The 20462-nt window shown below is 38.9% G+C and overlaps 1 protein-coding gene across 1 annotated transcript in view; it reads left to right on the top strand.

The window, feature by feature from the left end:
• ERICH3 (glutamate rich 3) overlaps positions 1-20462 on the top strand; it is a 76944-nt gene that overhangs the window by 55583 nt on the left and 899 nt on the right. The window contains exons 12-15 of the mRNA XM_057695329.1: positions 3668-4111; positions 14803-14928; positions 18340-18830; positions 18864-20439. Of these exons, the coding sequence (XP_057551312.1) occupies positions 3668-4111; positions 14803-14928; positions 18340-18830; positions 18864-20439 (2637 nt within the window). The remainder of the gene's footprint in view (positions 1-3667; positions 4112-14802; positions 14929-18339; positions 18831-18863; positions 20440-20462) is intronic.

Below are 20462 nucleotides of genomic sequence, written 5' to 3' on the forward strand. Positions count from 1 at the left end.
GGGCCTTACTTTCTAGATCTAGAAAAAGAAGATAAATAACTACTCCATGGGGTTAAATGAGATGTTTGTAAAGTGCTCACCTCATTACTTGGTGCGGAGTAGCTGCACAATCACGATCAGGGTGTATCTTGTTTTCCTCAGTAAATGGTAACTGTGATTACTAGTCAATATAATACACAGGGTGAAACCACAGAAAGAAATTTATTAGAATATACTTATCCTGCATGATGTCAGAGGGAGAAGACTGAAAGTCATAAAGGAATGATTATTTGATTTGGTGAGATTAATTTTTATCACGTAATTTCTACAATGATTTATGGAGAGCAATACATAGAATTCATCCCCATTTTACAGCCAAGACAACAGAGGCTTAGAGAAATTAAGTAATGTAACCAAAGTCAAAGCTAATGAGTAGCTTAGTCATGATTGGAGCACCTAGGTTTGTCTTACAGAAAAAACATAGCATTTTCTCTCAATCTCATGTAGTGTGAAATAGCAGTGATATAAAAGAAGGAATAGTTATCAACAAATAGTTATGATGAAATGAAAAGAGAAGAGAGTGAAGGATTGGGGGCTGATTGAATGTGGAGAGAGGAAAGTCAGAGATCCGGCTTAGGATGTGGAATTGTGGCACCAAACATGCTGGCTTTGGCCGCAGACTCAGGGAGTGGGTGCAGATCAGGTCCCTACCAGGAAGACCAAGGTCAGATTCTTAGCATCAGTACCTGGAGCGAGCACTGGAGAGACAAAAGGAATTTGGTAGGAGGCATAGCTGTTTCCTAACGTGACTCCAAGACAACTTTTTCCCTCCTAAGGAAAAAAGAAATTACAATTTACAAATCTACCCTAAAATTTCTTTATATAAAAAGTTCCATTATAAAAAAGTTTTTACGTAAAAACTTTATTTCTAAGAGAATAAATAAAATTAGTGTTGAAAATCGCATGCCATGGCCCTAAAGCATTTTAAGATTTTTTTGTAGGCAAATCCTTGCCCCAGTGTCTGTATAAAAATGAGAGTAAGAAATGAGAGTAATATGAAATTATACAAGGAGGTTAGAGAGAAATTTGAAAACTGAAATGAGTTTATATGGGAGGTCAGGTAGCCTCGCCACTCAGAGGCCATTTGTTCCCCTGATCTTTCTTCTCTTGAGGATTGACTCAAAATTGAACCTGAGCATGTTTCAGTCTTTGAAATAAAATAATACAATTAATAGAAGCTGTTAAAGAAAGAGGAACACTCATTTTTTAAATTATGTGAACAACTCTCAGAGCCAAAAGTGAGAGTCCTCCTGTCAACATTCAGATGGTAGATACTGATATTTTTGGATGTGTGGAAGAAGTATAACATTGTATCCTAGTGTAGAAGTATAACATTGTATCCTAGTGTAGAAGAAGTATAACATTGTATCCTAGCTAATTGTGCAATTAATGAAAACCACTGATCAAGCCTCTAGCACATGGGAATTGTTTTTCTTTTTTTTCTTTTTTTTAAATATTTCATTTACTGGCTGTGTTGGGTCTTCGTTACTGCACGCGGGCTTTCTCTAGTTGTGGCGAGTGGGGACTACTCTTTGTTGCAGTGCGTGGGCTTCTTTCTTAGTGCGGTGGCTTCTCTTGTTGTGGCGCATGGGCTCTAGGCATGCAGGCTTCAGTAGTTGCGGCATGTGGGCTCATTAGTTGTGTCTCAAGGGGTCTAGAGCGCAGGCTCAGTAATTGTGGCACACAGGCTTAGTTGCTCCGCAGCATGTGGGATCTTCCCGGACTAGGACTCAAACCTGTGACCCCTGCATTGGCAGGCGGATTCTTAACCACTGTGCTACCAGAGAAGCTCTGTTTCTCTTTTTTAAAAAAACAAATGTGAGATGCTTAAGAGAGGCGGAGATCATAATCCCTGAAGTTTCTCAACTAGTACAAATAAGATAGAGAATGACTGTCCTTAATCTGTACATTCCCCACCGAGAGACAGCACATCCAGATCTTATACGATGGAGATAAAGAATGAGTGGCTGAAGTATGTGATTCCTTTGAGAAACAGTGGTCATCTGGTGCCTTTCAAGGTGGTGGAAGATAAGAACAAATGGAATTGTACTTAAGGGGCTCTGTTGCTGAAAGGCTTTTTGGAGTTTGTTTTTTACTGCTGTGTAGCATCTCTCAAATCTTTGTGGGATCCCTGATATGTCTCAGTGACTATACTTAAAATGCTAAGCCCTGTCATGGAGAGCCGTTGGGGCTGGAGGGAAGAGGATAAGAGTAGAGACAGGCATTTCTTCCCTTAAACTCTGCCTCAGCTGCTACAGCCATCTGGGTAGCTGCCAAGCAGAAAAAAATCATAAACAGAAAAAAAAAAAAAAAAAAAAAAAAAAGCCAGGAGCACACAGAGGAAACAAAGCTAAGCAGCTTGTAAGGGTGGGCTATTTCATTTGAAAAATATATTCTATAAAAAACAATTATAAACATATATCTATTTGGTTAAAAAAATCAAAGGCAAGTTTGTATTCTTATGTTCCACGGGAGTATATGCTGTGACATTTAGGCAATGTATCTTCCTTATAGAGTCAGTGAGTATGTTACTTTCTTGGAGATTTTTAAAAGTTTTTCTGGGTAGTAAGTACTAAACCATTTTTTGGCTCTGATAGGTTTCTAGACCTCATATTTGTAGCATCACATCAGTGTGCTGCCTAAATCTCCTAGAATCTCTTTTTCCCATTCTGTGTGCCCATCTCCAGCTTCTGCATCCTCTGTCTTCTTCAGAGAACAGCGCTGAGCTACTGGATTTGCTTCCCCCTCAGGCACAAAGAGCAAGGAAGTGCCAAGGAGTCTATGTCCCCCCAGGGTGGCCTGTAGCCATGTCTGACTGGAGCAGAGTTTGAAAGCCCAGCTCCTTCCTCAAGGGAAGAAAAATTCTAGTATAATTTAGACTTCAGAGGTTCCCATGGGATTAGGCTGAGGCTGAGATGTTGGTTTGAAATAGCTCCCCTGATGAACTTCTTCCCTTCCCTGCCCTGTTTCACCCACATCCAGAAGAGTTTCTCTTAGAGCATATTCTTAATACATCACTTGCACATGAGTCCTCATCTCAGAGTCTGCTTCTGGGGAACCCAGAAAAAAAGACTACATCTCCTACACACAAATGCACACAGACACACACACACACAGCATTATCTCAAAATATTTATTAAGTATCTAGGTATTATGCAAATGCATAGATATTCTTACCCTACGGAGCTACCAGGGTGTTACAATAGATAAAAACACCCAGGGTGTTACAGTAGATAAATACTTAAACTTTATGCACAGAGAATACTGTGGCTATCCAGGATAATAATGAAATAAGTGCTCTTGCTGAACAAGATTATTCAATTTCTTCTATTTCTTCTAACAAAATAGATACTTACAAAGGTTTTCCAATGAAATGGCTTTCAAAAAATAAATAGATTTGGTTTTCAGTTAAATGTGACTTTGTATTGAAAATTCTATAGACTCACAGATTATAGAAGTCTTTCTTTATCATGACAATTATGTGGAATATATGGGGAAAGGGTATCAAATCTACTAACCTATATTAAAAATGTTAGTATGATTAATTACTAACATAATTCCCACAATTATTATTATTAAATTTCCCTTTCTGGAAAAACAATGATGTCATCATTTTCATTTTTTGTAGATATAAAAACTGCTTCATCAACCTCATCCAGAAGTCACCCATATTCTAGTTGCAGTGAAGATGAATCTGCACTGGGGGACAGGGAATCCCATGCTGAAAACAGTCCAAACAAAAGTGTCAGAAGTGCATCTTCTCAAGAGTTGAGTGAAAATGATGAGCCGGGAAAAACCTACCTCCCAATTGAGGATTCTCTGGAAATCGAAGACCGAGAAATAATGAAAGCAGATGTGGAGACCAAGCCTCTGCCAATAGAGGAAAACTTGGAGAATGTTCTTGAAGATGAAGCAGAGAAAGGAACCCAAGTGATTGCAGAGGGCTTAGCTGAGAAGTCCAGGGAACATGTTTCCAGGGAAGAAAAGGAAAAGAGTAAGAGTAAGCTTTGGGAAGGAAGCACTGCTAAGGTGAAGGACAAAAAGGCAGGTCCCCATAGGGTGGATAAAGGTGGTAAGTACGGCTGTTGAGTTGACCTGCCATTGTCCTTATGCATGAAGCTGATCTTGATCATTGCATTCTGCCAAAGCTTGGGAAAAAACTATTGTGATAATGCCAGAGGGATTCAATGTTTTCCTATTTCTTTCTATGTCACATAATCATCATACATGTATTTTCAGCTTGCTGTTTTCCTTCTATTGCATTTAAAAAATTACTTGATAATTCTAATATAGCCTGTTTCCTATTTTCTGTAAATTCCTTCCTAAGGCAATTCTATCTCAAGAATCAAATAAAACACAATACATGTCTGAAGGCAAGGATATGTGTGGCTTTTTAGAGGTTATTTAATATTAGCAATGCTATTTGTTCTTATCCAAATATGCAGTTCTATGTTTATATAGCTAATATTGATAGATGCTATGTGCCAGTGCTAAACGCTTACATGTATTAACTCATCTAATCCTCCCAACAGCCCAGTATCCCATGAGCTAGGTTCTATTATCATTTTCTCGTTTTCACAGATGACAAAACTGTGGTTTGGAGCGGTTAAGTAAGGTGTCAAGGATCACACAGCTAATAAGAAGGATTCCCAGGATTTGAATTCAGGGAGAGTGGCTCCAGTTTCTAAAGATTTCCTGTTTTATCTGTGTAATAGGAATTTAGAGTTAAATAAAAATATAAAAATTTCATAGAAAACTCTAAACTTCACTTTGAGTTCTCTGAAACGGAGTAACTTTCTGATCTAGGGGTTTCCTGGGTGTGTAGGACAGTTCCACTTGACATAGAAAGTCTTGAGGCATGTCCCAGGATGATCAGGCCCCAGTACTTTAGACACATGGAAGGTGTGATACTTTTCTTAACTTTAGGAGGACACTTAAAGGACCGAGTTGTCCTGCAGATGGCCGGTTGTGCCTGCAGGTATTTGGCTCTCACATACACCCTGCGCCCTATAACTTATATCTCGGTCCTTTCCCTGCTCTCTCCCATCTATCTCCCCTGCCAACATGGTGGGCGTTCTTTCTGACTCCAACGTAAAATTTGTTGTCACATTTTAATATGAGGGAGAGTCAAAAATTATTCGCACTCTGGCTGTAGAATTTATTTTAATTAACTTTTAGAAAAGACAAATACATCATTTTTCGACATAATCTCCTTGCTTTTCAATACACTTTGTCCATCTGTCAACAAGCTTCGCATCCCCTCATAAAAAAAGTGTTTTAGGCTGAGTTGCAAGCCATGAATGCACCGCTGTCTTCACTTCATCAGAAGTGAATCTTCATCCTCATAGGGCTGCTTTCAGGGGACCAAACAGGTGAAAGTCCAATGGGGCAAGATCAGGACTATAGGGAGGATGCTTTAGCACCTCAAAATGAAGATTTTGCACAGTGTCGACAGTGTGGGCAGAAGTGTGTGAACATGTGTTATCATGCAAGATCACAACACCCTTGGATAGCAGCCCTCTGCATTTAATTCGAAGTTTAGCCTTCAGCTCTTCAATAAGCATCTCACTTTAATGAGCAGTGTTGATTGTTGAATCTTTTTCCTGATAATGTTTCAATACTGGCCCTTGAGAATCCCAGAAAACTGTAAGCATCAATTTTCCAGCTGATGGTACTTTCGAACTTTTTCATGGTTGGCGATTGAGGATGTTTACATTCCATATTCTGCTGTTTACTCTCAGGCTCATAGTGATGAATCCATGTCTCATCACTAGCAATGATTCTCTTTAAGAAACTTTCACCATCCTTAGAGTGTCAGTCCAAAATTTGTTTGCAGATATCCAAACGCTTCTGCTTATGCTCTTCTGTGAGTTATTTCATCTTGCACAAACTTTTTGAAACCCAAGTCTGTCGTGGATTACTTTGTTTTGAGGTGTTAAAGCATCCTCCCTGTTGTCCTGATCTTGCTCCATCGAACTTTCAGCTGTTTGGTCCCCTGAAAGCAGCCCTATGAGGACGAAGTTTCACTTCTGATGAAGAAGTGAAGACAGCAGTGCATTTGTGGCTTGCAGCCCAGCCTAAAATATGTTTAATGAGGGAATATGAAAGATTGTTGACAGATGGACAGTGTATTGAAAAGCAAGGAGATTATGTCGAAAAATGATGTATTTGTCTTTTCTAAAAGTTAATTAAAATAAATTCTACAGCCAGAGTGCGAATAATTTTTGACTCTCCCTCATATTAAAATGTGACGACAAATTTTACGTTGGAGTCAGAAAGAACGCCCACCATGTTGGCAGGGGAGATAGATGGGAGAGAGCAGGGAAAGGACCGAGATATAAGTTATAGGGCGCAGGGTGTATGTGAGAGCCAAATACCTGCAGGCACAACCGGCCATCTGCAGGACAACTCGGTCCTTTAAGTGTCCTCCTAAAGTTAAGAAAAGTATCACACCTTCCATGTGTCTAAAGTACTGGGGCCTGATCATCCTGGGACATGCCTCAAGACTTTCTATGTCAAGTGGAACTGTCCTACACACCCAGGAAACCCCTAGATCAGAGAGTGAATAATTTTTGACTCCCCCTCGTATTACTAAAATTCATCTGTATTTTGAAACTTATGAATACTTTTAATGTCTATAACATTTATTTTACAAACTTAAAAGCTGTTATTAAACCACTGGGGCCTACATCTAGGAATTGAAGATGTTGAACGATTATCTTTCCATTCAGTCATGATCATTAACCTTCTACTATGCACCATGGTCAGTAAGAAATGTGTAAGAGAGGGTTTCTTCCATAAAATGTTAAGAGGAAGGCTTGGCACACCAATAGCTGGACAAAGTCAGTAGTCATATGTAAAGCCAGAGAAGGTACACATGCTATGGGGTTTCAAAGAAAGAGAAGACCCATTTGATGAAGTCACCTTGAAAATTTTCATGAAGGACATTTGTGAGGAAGCCTTTAAAAGGTTAGATAAGATTTTGAAGGTGGAATGGAGGAGGAAAAAGCGAGCCAGAGGGAAGTAGCACGGGCTATAACCCTGGAATAAGTTAAACAGAAACTCTAGAATGAACAGTTTGACACACTTCAGCACACAAACCAAATCTGGCCTATCACCTTTTCTTTTTGTATTGCCTGTGAGCTAAGAATTTTTTTTTTTTCATTTTTAAATGGTTGGAATACATTAAAAGAAGAACATGTGACAATGTGTGAAAATTATATTAAATTCATATTTCAGTGCTGGAAAATAAAATATTTCAGCATCAGCTCATTTGTTTACATATTCTCAGTGGCTGCTTTTGCTCTGCAAGAACAAAGTTAAGTAGTTGCAACAGAGTCCCTATGGTCCACGAAGCCCTAAGGAACTGTTTAGCCCTTTACAGGAAAAAGTTTGCCAACCTCTGCCCTAGAATTATAACACTAAGACTGCCAACATTTTCTTTTTCTGTTTTTAAAAATAAATTTATTTATTTATTTATTTACTTATTTATTTCCTTATTGGCTGCATTGTATCTTTGTTGCTGTGCACGGGCTTTCTCTAGCTGCAGAAAGTAGGGGCTCCTCTTGTCATGGAGCACGGGCTTGAGAGCAAAGGCTTCAGTAGTTGTGGTGCGAGGGCTTAGTTGCTCCGTGGCACGTGAGATCTTCCCCGACCAGGGATTGAACCCATATCCCCTGCATTGGCAGGTGGTTTCTTAACCACTGTGCCACTAGGGCATTCCTGACCCCCAACATTTTCAAAATGATTTTGCCATATATGAGTAAAGATTCTTACTAAAATACATTTGAAGCCCTTTTATAAAATAATTCAAATGTCTGATCTTGGATTTCACAGTTCAATTCTGGCACATGTAATGTATAATCTAGAAAATTTGTACAATTTGGCAAACTGCTGACCAAAAAGGTAGAGATGTTAAATTTCAGTAGCAATGTTGACATTATTACTATTATTTCTTTTATTTCCACTTCAGAAAACTAGATTGTTTACCTGGATTTATGAAAGTAGACAACTTTTTGTAAAATAAGATGCACATGGTGCAGGTTGTAATTAGCTGATGGATAGAATAACAGATGTATTTAACTAAGATCATGGCACTTGGAAGACAGTGGGTTTTTTCCCCCTCTGGATTTGTGAAATGAAGAGTGTATAGGTTTACTATTTTTCTCAACTATTATGGGAAGCCTGTGTTATTGACTTCATAACATCTATAATTTTAAACCATTTTGTTATTATCTTTTCATTGAGGTGGGTTCAACACTAGATGGCAAGGCTTATAACAATCTTTCTTTTCCTCTAATATATGTACCAAACCTCTTTATCAGTATTTATTTTTCATTGTCTATGAAATAACATTTAGAAAATAGAGAAAAGTGGTCTTAAAAACATCTATAAATTTATCACACACAAAAATCACCTTTAGCATATGGTCAGCCTTCTTATTTCTAAAGTTAGAGTTTACAAAACTGTGTTTTCATATTTCTATAAAATGTTGTATTTTACTTTTTATTCTTAACCTTATACCATAAGCATTTTTGTTATTATGTAATCTTCACGAATATGTTTAATGTCTGTGTATTATCCCATCCTGTGGTTTTTTCATAATTTAACCATTTCCCTGTTTTTTCCTATTTTCACTACTACTAAAAGTACTCTAATATCTTACGACCTATGATAATTTAAAATTAATAATTATTTTCTTAGGCTAGGTTCCGAGAAGTTTACTTTCTGGATCAAAGTTAGATATTTTAAGGTTTGTTTTTTTTTAATTTAAAAAAGAATTTTATTGAGATATAATTGACATACAATAAACTGCATATATTTAAAGTGTACAATTTGATATTTTTATTAGTTATCTATTTTACACATATTAGAGTATATATGTCAATCCAATCATTTTAAGGTTTTTGAAAAAAAATTTTTTCTTACAAAAGATGGGTTGAAAAGTTTATACAATACATAATGGATGAGAATAAGATGAAAGCTAAAGTCTTCCTTGCCTGGCCTTTATTCTTTTTCCTGAGAGATAGATAACTGTGGATAAGGTTTTTTTTGATGCATGATTCCAGAAAATTTTCTCTCTATATACACATATATAAATGTATTCATATTTTATATATGTATATACAGATATTATTTTTGTATACAGATGGACACATGATACATTTTGTTTTACAACTTGCTTTTTTTCAAACACTATGTCTTGAACATCTTTTCATATCAGCATTATGTACTTTGATTCTTATTTACTGTACATGTTATGCCAGTGTATTGCCTTAGTATCTTATAGCTTTGCAAATATTCTTAAAAGTATGTTGCCTTCTATGTAAGAACTGGTAGATTTTTTCTATGGCCCATCTTCCATAAAAGACCAAAATTGTAGATGAAATAAGCCAGGTCTTGAAGGTATTGTATGTTATATGGATACAGATGCCAAGCAGAGAGGCTATGGTGATTCCTCCTCCTTAATTGAGTCTTCAGTTAGGTGGCTGAGGGAGAGAGGGATGGAACCAAAGTTATGTGCTTGAAATGAAGGTCATTTAGATGACTCTGCTGCAAAATCAGCTCACATAGATTAGACCAGAAGGCTGGTGAAGATTGAAATATGTATATTTTACTTAGCTCACTGATTAGAACCTTAGGTCGTCTGAGATAACGTGTAAAAGAGTCTGTCTCATTTTGTATAGCACTGAATTAATCATTTTCAAATAGACTTAGAATAAAAATTGTGATTATGTTAAGAATAAGTCTATGGGCTAAAAAATCACATACAATTAATGATGTTTTGTTGTGTCTAAGTTAATACAACTTAATCTGAATTGTCTTCACTTAAAATCACAGCAATAGATAAACTTGTAAAGTACTACATTCAATTCCTTCATACCTTTCAAGTTGATAACATAAAGTGATAGCTTCCTTCTAACTATTTTATAATATGTCACACTTAATTGGGCTTTGTCCAGTCAGTCCACCAACAAATCAGGTGAATTTATGTAAAAGATATGTCATATCCAGTGAAGTGGATAAAGTAAAAAATTATAATTGCTAGCTACAATGAGATAGTGTCCTTGTGAGTTAAGTCAGTATTATAGGGCAGAGTGTTATTTTAATGTGTTTATTTTTCTCTGTTATTTTTAGTTTAAGCTGTCAATGCATTGTGACACATGGTGTTCTAATGGTGGAACAATTCATGTGCATTAATATGTGAAGTTTATATAATTTATACATTATGAATATACATAAAATATTGAGAATAAAATATTATATAGTATAATGTAAAATGTATATAGAAGTAGGCATTTATACTTTTGTACATGAATCAGAAGTCATAGTGCTTGGCTGGGTAATATAAACCTAAATCATGTTAGGACTAAAGTAAAATGCAATTTTATCATCAAGTAGACAGGATAGAATGGTCTTGATGAAAGAACAAGAAAATCATGTGCTATGAATTGCAGTCTAAATACAATTTCTGAATGAACTGTGAAAGCATTTAGCTGTTTGTTTCAATAGATTTATTCTGGAATATTTGTTAGATATCTGCTTTATGCCACACTGTTCTTGGTGTGAACACGATGAAGTCCTTGCCTATATTGGAGTTTATATTCTAGGAGGAGATGTGCCTACCAAGTGAAAAACAAATGTAATGGGGCATCTGGGATAAGTGCTAGCAGAAAAGAAAATCAAGGTAAGGACATAGAGCGATGGTTTGAGGAAGGGGTAGTATTTTAGGGCTAGCCTATCTCAATGAGGGGATATTTGAGCAGAGACTGAAAGAGGTTCAGGGGTGAGCCACTCTGTCATCTGAAGAAGGAGCACAGGAAGCAGAGGGCCCAGCCAATGCAAAAACTCTAAATTGGGAGCATCGTTGTCTAGTGAAGGATTTGGAAAGAGGTCATTGTGATGGGAGCAGAATGGACATGCTGGAGAGTGGTAGAAGATGAGGCCAGAGGGAAAAACTTACATGCCATTGGGAACATTTTATTCTGAGATAGGAAACCATTGGAAAAATTAGAGCATACAAATGACATGAGCTGAAAGTTTCGAAAAGATTATTCTTGCTACTGTGTGAAGAATAGACTTTAGCTTTCTGAATCTGTTATCTCTGAACAGCTGTGGTCTTGAGTTGTAATTAATCCTGAGCTTTTGTAAGCCATGTTTCAATGCCAAAGGTAATGCAGGAACATCTTTACTGTGTAGGTAGATGATGTTAGTCATAAATTTTGTCATGGCGAGTTGTTGGGAAGATAATTGATTGGCTACACAAAGAATGATCAAAGAACAGGCATAGTTTTCAAGGTGACCGGAAACTTGGAATAAACCTGGATATATATTTACTCTGCTTTTATAGCCTTCTTATGTTCTTAAAATTCAGATGAAAAGTTCTTGGCAAAACTTTCTTCTGGTATAGAATTGCTCAAGATCCTTAGCAAGCTTTAAGATGGGAACAGTTTGTTTAGTTTCAAAACAAGCAGAGGAGAGGGAATGAATTTAGAAAGCTTGCCTACTAATATTGAAACTATATCCTTGCTGCCACTTTTCAATTACTAAATTATCAAATTTAGAAAGAATTGGTGGAAATTGAGAAACTGTCGGCAATAGTACAGGGACATAAGGCCTCTCATCATTATAGATGAAATTGTTAATTAATACTTCCTTTTTTGAAGAGCATAGAGAAACATGTATCAAAAGCTTCTAAAAATTATCATGGTCTTTGACCCAGCAATTCCAATTCCAGGAATATATCCTAAGGCAATAGTCAGAAATAATAAAATAATTATAAGTAGTAATTTAAGTAGCTTTATAATCACAAAAAATGGAAATAATTCAATATTTAATACCAGGCAATTGGTTAACCAAATTTTAGTAAAACCTTATTAGAATATTCAGTGCAATTATTGAAGAATAGTTATTTAATATGTAGCAATAGTCATAATATATTGCTAAATGAATAAAATGGGATACAAAATGTTATCTATAGTAAGAGTAAAGAAATACTTAGAAATCTGCCAAAATGTTAACTAGTAGTTATTACTGAGTGGTGAAACTAGGATATTTTTGTTTTCTTCTCTGTACTTTTTTATCATTGTAAGCTTTCAGCAGTGACTATTAACTATTTTCATATTTTGGGAAAGTACTATATATATTATTTTAAAATATGTTTGTTTTCATAATAAAAAGCTAATATTGTAATGCAATAATATTTTGGTATTTTAAAAACGTCTTGAAATATCCTATAGCATGTGAGTGGAAAAGTGTTTTCCTACGAAATTCTCTGTATGAGCCTCTTCCATTTTGCTACAAATGCTGTGGGAACTGAGAATTCTCTTTGCTGTTGATGGTCATCTTTCTATGGAGGCGAAAGAGCGGAGCCTTGAGGGATGAAGGGCTGAATAGCTAGAGGACACAGGGCGATGTGTCACACTGCTGGCATAGGACTCTCAGCATGCACAGTTCTCCTTTACTGTGGGTGGAACACTGTCAAAGTTAGACACTGGCAGAGGTCTTGCTTTTAAGTTTCAGTTTCAGAAGAACATCTGAGAAAAAAATGGCCAAGTGAGGTCTTTTCTGATCTCACACCTAATAAATCCTTGATGCTCAGGTCAGTGGTCCCATTCTTGCTGAATCTGAAGCAGGCAGCACCTAACTGTACAGGCTCTTATCGACTTCCAAAGGCTAACCCTCCAGGGGGAAGTCAGCTGACGGGGGCAAGTGGTGATTACAGTCCTGAGACAGAAGGACTACATGCTTCAGGCACTTCTGAGTGAGTTGTAATTTTCAGAATATGCTAGTACTGTTTGGCTTCTAGAATGGTCTTTTGGTTCAATAGCTGCTAATGTTTAAAAAATTATTATTATTATTGTAAACCATATTAAAATTTTTTATTGAGGTATAATTGACATACAACATTATATTAATTTCAGGTGTACAACATAATGATTCAGTATTTGTATAATAAACCATATTTTCTTATAACCTGTGGACTACTTGGGGAAAAATCTAGATGTCCTATTGGCTCTCATGAAACAAAACTTCAGTAATTGATGCCAAATCAGACTTCCTCCCACCCTCCTGTCCTGCTGTCCTTGGGACTTCTATTGCTTAGTCAGCCAAGCAGATTTATACATAAAGACCTAAAACACTGTTTATTGAAACTCTCTAGTTATACAGTGTTAGCACTAGTATAGTGGGTAAGATGATATTTAGCTTATATGTATTATTTTATAAAGTTACTAAAATAAAGGTTGATTTGATTTAAAAAATCCCAAGTATAACCTAATTGTCCTAAGTTGATGTCATATCTAAACTTTTTTTATTTGGTGTATTGGATGAATGAGGAAAACTGATGTTCAAAAATTTTTTAAAGAGAATACATTTGAACTATGTGATGTACCTCTTTTCATTTCCATGTTTGTTCTCTTAAGATTAATATACTTAAAAGTCATTCCATTTTCCCCCCAAAAGTCACACGAGGCAGATATTTCACTGTTTGTTTCCAAACACAGAGGGATCAGTAAGTAACTAACTCCTCCTTAGCAATTCCCCTTAAACTGAGCAAGGGACCACATTCTAGTTCTGTTTTTTCTTGAAGTACAGTCTTTGGATCAAATGGATCAGAATATCTGAAAGGAAAGAAAGCAAGAAAGTAAGAGAGAAGGGAGGTAGAGAAAGAAAGGGAGAGATAGATATTGAGGGAGGAAGGGAGGGAAGGAGGAGGCGAGAAGGGTCTTTTGGAGATAATATGTCTTATCAGAGGGCAAATCTAGGTCTAGCGTTATTTGAGTGAGTTTTTGTTAACCAGGAGGTGGCATAATGATAGATGTCAGGGTTTTAGGGGCATAGGTCATCAGATGATAGTCAAGGGATGTAGACAGGAATGTGTCAGAAATTAAAAACAAACAGTGGCTATTACAGTTTGCCTAGAATTATGTCAGGTTGGGTGATAATACTTATAACAGACACGCTCATCATTTCATCATCTATTGTTATGTATTAAGTGCTTAGGCACTTGCTAATAAGTGAAATATAAGCATGTTCTACAGGTATTATTTCAGTTAATGCTCCCAATATAACCACTGAGTAGATATGTCTTTTTGACAGATGAGTAAACTGAGGCTGAGGTTTAGACTTAGGTCAAAGAATTTACCCAAGGAGACACAGTTAGTATGGGACTTGAACTTCTTAGGTCTTTGTGTTCCTAAAGTTCAGTGCTAGTAATCAGCTGCAGATAACAGGAATCTCTACAAAAGCTTTTCCTGTCAAATTTGTAGAAATCATGCAATAGCTTTTTTGCTCTGTCCACATGGAGTGAGTATTGGGGTCAAATTACTAAAATCTGCTAATGAATGAAATGCTTATAGTATAGTTAGTTCTGGTAGTTTTAGAAATCTAAAAGAATAGTGATGATTGGAATTATAAAAGCCATAACACATTTCTAAAAAGGAAAAGGCAACTAAACTTCTCAATCATTTCGTTGCATGTGCATTTGCAAATCTGTCACTGCTTCTGGCTGTTGCCTTTTTTAAAAAATGCAAGTATTTCTTTGCATGGATTTCTTTACTTCATGATCTTCCATTGTGTTTTCTTTTGGAAATCATAGCCTGAACTCTGTTTAATCTTCATAAGTTTTAAAAACAAGGTCGTATTTTAAAGTGAATGCTTTTAATTAACAGTTAATTTAACCCCACTTGCTGCTCTTCCACTTACAATGTTCCCATGACCTGTTTTTAATACCTTTTGATATTTCATATGGTCTCCAATCAGTTGGACAGCTAGTAGCTGAAGCGGTGGACCCTGGCCACCACTGCCACTATGACTCTGAGGCTGGTGTTAGCAGCACAGACGGAGAAGAGAGGCACTCGAGGAAGCTGGAGATTGACACAGGTGCAGGTAAGGGCATATCATTACCTGGGAAAGACCTTCAGAAATCCTCTGCAAAAGACAGCACATTTCCATCTTTCATCCTCCGATCCTTGTTTCCTCCTTCTAATACCTTTATTTTCTTTTCAGCTAGTGAATATGATGGCAGGAGGTAGTTGAGAGGCCTGAAGGGGAACTTTGGAGCTGACATCAGATAGGAAAGTTATTATCCTTTTTTGAATACATTGGTGCCTAGAATTTTTTGAAAAAGGACTTCAGATAATAAAAAATACTGGTAGGGATTTTCAGACCAGTCTTATTTCTTAGCCTGCCTCCCAGTTAGCTGACCAGGCAGGTGGATATGCCTAACTGACCCATTGGAAACGTGAAGAACCCAGGCACATTTCATGATGATTTATTTGAACTCCTTATTTTTTTAAATTAGGGAAGAATTCATTGCCATCAGCAAATGACCTGGCTCTTGGTGATGAGTGTTCCAGCTGCAAGAGTGCCAATTAGAGGGACTCAGCAGACCATGACTCACACATATCTGGTCAAACAGCCGGTGTCCTTGAAATCAGCCTTCCCTGTATTCAGTGGATGACTTTTTAAAAACACCCTGATTTGAATACATGTATGTGTGTGTGGCAGCTGATGGGGCGGGGGAGGGTGATTCATTTTATTCATCATATAGTCACATTATCCCCACCTCCAATTTTTGATGATAGGCATCAAGCCCTGTGAAGTATTTAAGATTTAGCTCTATTTTCAAGCAAGCAAGTTACCCCCTCACAGTTTCATGGATGCGTCAGAAGACACAAGACTCCTGGGTCAGAGAAAAAGGACTTTATTACTCACAACGAATAGCAGCAGCCAGACGATTTGCACGTATGCTGGCTCCCTGAGCTCTGGTTTCTCCGGGGCAGTGGGGAGAGGGCCAGGTGATACTTGAACTTGCAGTGGGCTGAGTTGCAGGAGGACCCTGAGCTTTGAGAATCCAAATCTATTGTAGTGGGTGTTCAACCAGAGGAGTTCTAGTGTACCTCCCCAAACTTCTGCAATGCAGGCAGAGTAGGAGTTGTCTATTAAATCCAACTCAAGCAAGAAATATCATATATTGTACCCAGTGGGAGGGGAGTGTGGAGGGAAGATTTGTTAGGGCTTCTTGTGTGCCAGGCACTGTGTTAAGCATCTTCTGGTTTACTCTCACAAGCATTCTGTGAGTCAAGCGCTGCTATTCCCGTTTTATGGATAAGAGAATGGAGGCTTAGAGAAGTGTTATTTCCCAAGTTCGTACAACTTTGTGGCAGAGCTGGCATTCTCACCCAGGTCTGTAAGATCCCCAAGTACACACTCAGCCACTAAATCAGATTTCCCCTATTTGTGAATATAGCTCGCTCTCTTATATTCATTATTTTTTTTCAAAAGCCCATGAGGTTGCTATCAAAAACATGTTGTGTTTTTGTACTGATATTTCTTAGAAGGGCTTCAACTACTCTTTCTCCCTTGCTTCAGGAATGTCATGTCTGACTCCCGTGTGTGTGTGTGTGTGTGTGTGTGTGTGTGTGTGTGTGTGTAGCTCAGCTGGATGCCATTAGCACTTTCTCTCCTAGAATTTAGGCACAGTATATTTTTACATGGTGGCTAGGCAATTTTATTACCCTGTATTCCTGAATGATCTTTAATTAATCCATAAATTTAGAGGTCAGCTTAACAAGACAGAGGACTTTCTTTACATGCTTTTTATAACTGACAATTTTTAATGTACTTTCATGATACACTATTAAAGGGACTTGACACGTTGTTTCTCATTGTTTTCATGTAATTTTGTTTTAAATCCAGTAATCTGTAATGAAATAAAATGAACCGCATTCTTTCAGGTGAATTGGTGCCATGTTCTCTGAGTGAGCATTTGGTTCTGCTATTAGTAAATAACTGCTGTGTTATGCTGAGCTCCTATATAAACAACAACACCAACCTCACGGATAGGCCTGAAGTTTCTATGTTACTCCTTTGAATGAAAACATCAAAAGCTACCTTCCAAATACATTTTTTAAAGGGAAATGTAATATCAGCTGTTATTGTTTTACTTCAAAATGGCTTATTTTAGTAGCTGGCAAGAGGCCAAGGGAAGACAACAAAGGACAGCCATGTGTGGTGTTAGGAGAGGAAATGGAGTTATAAGACAGTCCAGGATGGGGTATCAGAATAGGGACGAAGTAAGTAAGCTCAGGGCATTGTGATTCTGGGAGATTGTTGGTGATGGGATCGGGTAGGGGTGAGATGGCTAGCCGAAAAGACAAGCAAGAGAAAAAACATGAGGAAGACACACTTGCTTACTTTATAAGTTGACACCCTGGTCTTATAACTTATTTCATAGCACCTAGTCCAGTGTCTTCTGCAAATGCAAAAAGATTAGATTGATAGAAAGCATTGAAATGACCATTTTAGAAGCTCTTATCTCCATAAGTATTATTCTGCAGTTGGAAAATTTAAATACTTTGGGTATTTGGCCTGAAATACCTTTATTTATTTTGCATGGATCATTGCAATACATGTATTTGCTAAATAATAAGAAATCTATTTGAAGCTTTTTAAGAAACATATTGAACTTGTATTTATTGAAGTTTGAAAGCGAGAACACCCAGATTTACACGAAATTATGGATGAAATACTTCAAGTAGGTTATTTATGTTGAAAATTGTCCCAGACTACAAAGTCCTGCCTTGCTCTCTGATCCTGTTTTGCCAAAGGCAAATCAGTTTCTGAACAGAGATGGGAGGTATTCTGACCTATAATACAAATGTGTGTCTTTAGTAAAAAGTCTTACCTTGAGCTACACAGTTATTTGATGACTAAATCTAGATTTAGTAGCTTTAACAGAAGTAATGTATGGGATAATGATCGGCTCACATTGTGTTAGGGCTCTGTTGCTAAATGCCCACATGAATACAAGAAATGTAGGCTGAGAACAGGCATATTATGGTGCTACAGGGAACAATGATTTCTAAGATTAAGTCCTCACTATTTTCCTTGTTGCATAATTTTTTCAGCAAGTCCTCATATTTCAAATGAAAGTGGGGTGTGTGTGTGTGTGTGTGTGTGTGTGTGTGATGGAGGGGTTGGGGGGGAGGGAGAGAGATTTTATTATTTTAAGACATGGACTTTTTGTTTGTTTTCAACATTTCCAATGTTCGATTTTCCTTTAATATCAATGTGTCCATTAAAGTTGATAGCATTTCTTTTCATCATGAAAAGCCATTATTAAATAATGGTACGTGTTATAGTCAATGGCATCCTAGAATCGAGGAAATGTTGTATGTATAATATCATAGCCCCTTGATATTATATATAGATATCCTTATATATATAAGATTATATGTAATATCTCCTCTCTGCACTTTGATTAAAGTAACTTTGATTTCTAATCTTATTTTACAGCACCGAATAGGAATTTAGTGGTGGAGGAAAGGGCAGCACTCAGCTTAAACAAGGAATCCAAGGAAGCCACATCAGAAGAGCATAAACTGGAGAAGAAAGAAGCAGTGGAGGGAGATGAAGGTCCCCAATACAGAGATGCTGACACAGAAGAAAAAGGGGATGCAGCACTGTGGGGAAAAGCAGGGGTTAATGAGGTTCCCCTGGGGCAGTGGACACCAACAGTAGAGCAGCCTGCATTAGAAGGGCCGTTTACAGAGGAAAGAGAGCTCCCTCAGGGTGGAACAAGTAGGGCAGGGGCAGAAGCAGAAGGGGGTAGAAGGCAAGATGAAGAGGTGTTAGACTCCAGAGGACAAAGGGCAGCAAGAGACTCTGGAGGTCTGAAGGAAGGTACGTCTTCCGAGGAGCAGGCCTTGGTGCAAACACCACTGGAGGCGGAGAAGGCAGCTTCTGGCGGGGAGCAGGGTGTGGGGCACTCAGTGCTTGTAAGCCAGGTAGCAGCTCTGAACTCAGAGTGTGCTCGGGAGGCAGTGGCCCTGAGAGAGGCGGTGAGGCCAGAGAAGGGAGAGTCTGAGAGAGTGGCTGTGAGCGAGGCCAGGTCTGCAAAGCCAGGTGTGGAGGACAGTGAAGAGGAAGCATCCACAGACCTAGAGGACGCTGGACCCGTGGAAGATGCTGCATCCGACAGAGAGGAGGGTTTAGAAGAGGCAACACTTGGGGGAGAGGAGCCAGCCGAAGACAGGGAGGCTGTTGTGAGAACAGAAACACCTTTGAGCTCCTCGACTTCTGAGAAGGCCGAGGCAACTCGGATGGGGGTTTCGGAGGACAGCCTGGAAGAACTTTGTAAGGACCATGTGGAAAGGGAGGAGGCTGAGACGGAGTCAGAGTCTAATAAGGAAGATGAGAGGAAAGAAAGGTTACCCAAGGAATTAGATGCAGCGAGAGAAAGGAAAGCTGAGAGGCCAAAAACACCTCCGGGGGAAACTGAATCTGAGAGAGAAGAGGTGACAAGGGCAAAAGTGCTTCAGGATGAAGACACTTTAGAAGAAGAGCAAAAGTTTAAAGGGGAAAACGGGGAACTCATGAAGGAGGTAAGAACCAAGGAAGAGACGCGATCCCCCCACGATGACAAGGAACATGGTGCTGAGGTTGAAGCTGCCACGGGGGCACCTGAAACGACTGAAGACCCAGGACCACGAGGAGAGGATTCACGGAGAGAGACAGAGGTGACCATGTTTGAAGCAGCCCCTGGGTTTGAAAAGTCCCTGGAAAACATAACAGTTTGGAAGAAAGAAGGAGAAGGAGAAAGACTGAGAGAAGCCAGAGACACAGGGCATAGAGGCAGAGCAGAGGGGATCCTGGGGGAGGGGCCGGGCCCTGCAGGAGAGGGGGTGTCAGGAGCCCCCGAAAGCGAGCCTGTAGAGAGGGCGCAGACTCCCGGGGCTGCGGGCGAGGCCCAGGGATGTGCAGACAGAGATCAAGACAGCCTGATGGGCTGGGAGGGGGGAGATAAAGAAGGGCCTTTACAGGGGCCAGAGGGAGTGGCCGTCACAGCCATGACCCAAGAAGATGTTCCTGAGGGAGATTCCATGATGGCAGTGAAGTTAAGTGAAGAAGTGATGGATGAGGACCCAGAGGAGGGGGCGGATGAAGAGGGCATCGTGGGGCCAGGAGTGAAGAACCGGGATACCGAGGGGGACGGGAGCTTGCAGGGCATAGTTGTGGCTGCAGAAGATCTTGTTCAAGGAGGAGGAGGGGCAGAAACAGCCACAGAGGCAGAGGTGTTGGCAGGTTCAAAGACAGCTGAGGGGAAAACAGAAGCGAATAAAGGCGCCTCCTTTTCAGATGTTACTGGCGAGGAAAGCTGGCACAAAGTTGGTGAGACGCTAGGAGAAACAGCAGCTGCAGAGAAGGTGGCTGTAGAGGAAATAGCGCTGAGCAGGGAGGAGGTGCCAGCGGTGGAGGAGCTGACCGCGAGTTGGGTGCTGGAGGCTGAGGTCGAGGCTCCAGGGAAAACTTCTGACCTGGAAGGGAAGGCCCCACAGCCAGGGCCAGCTCGGGAGGGTGAGGAAGCTGACACCATGCAGGAGGCAGGGTCTGTGGGAGAAGAGGCAGGGCCTGGGAGC

Source organism: Hippopotamus amphibius, chromosome 1 (assembly GCF_030028045.1).
Source record: "Hippopotamus amphibius kiboko isolate mHipAmp2 chromosome 1, mHipAmp2.hap2, whole genome shotgun sequence".
NCBI classification, from domain to species: Eukaryota; Metazoa; Chordata; class Mammalia; order Artiodactyla; family Hippopotamidae; genus Hippopotamus; species Hippopotamus amphibius.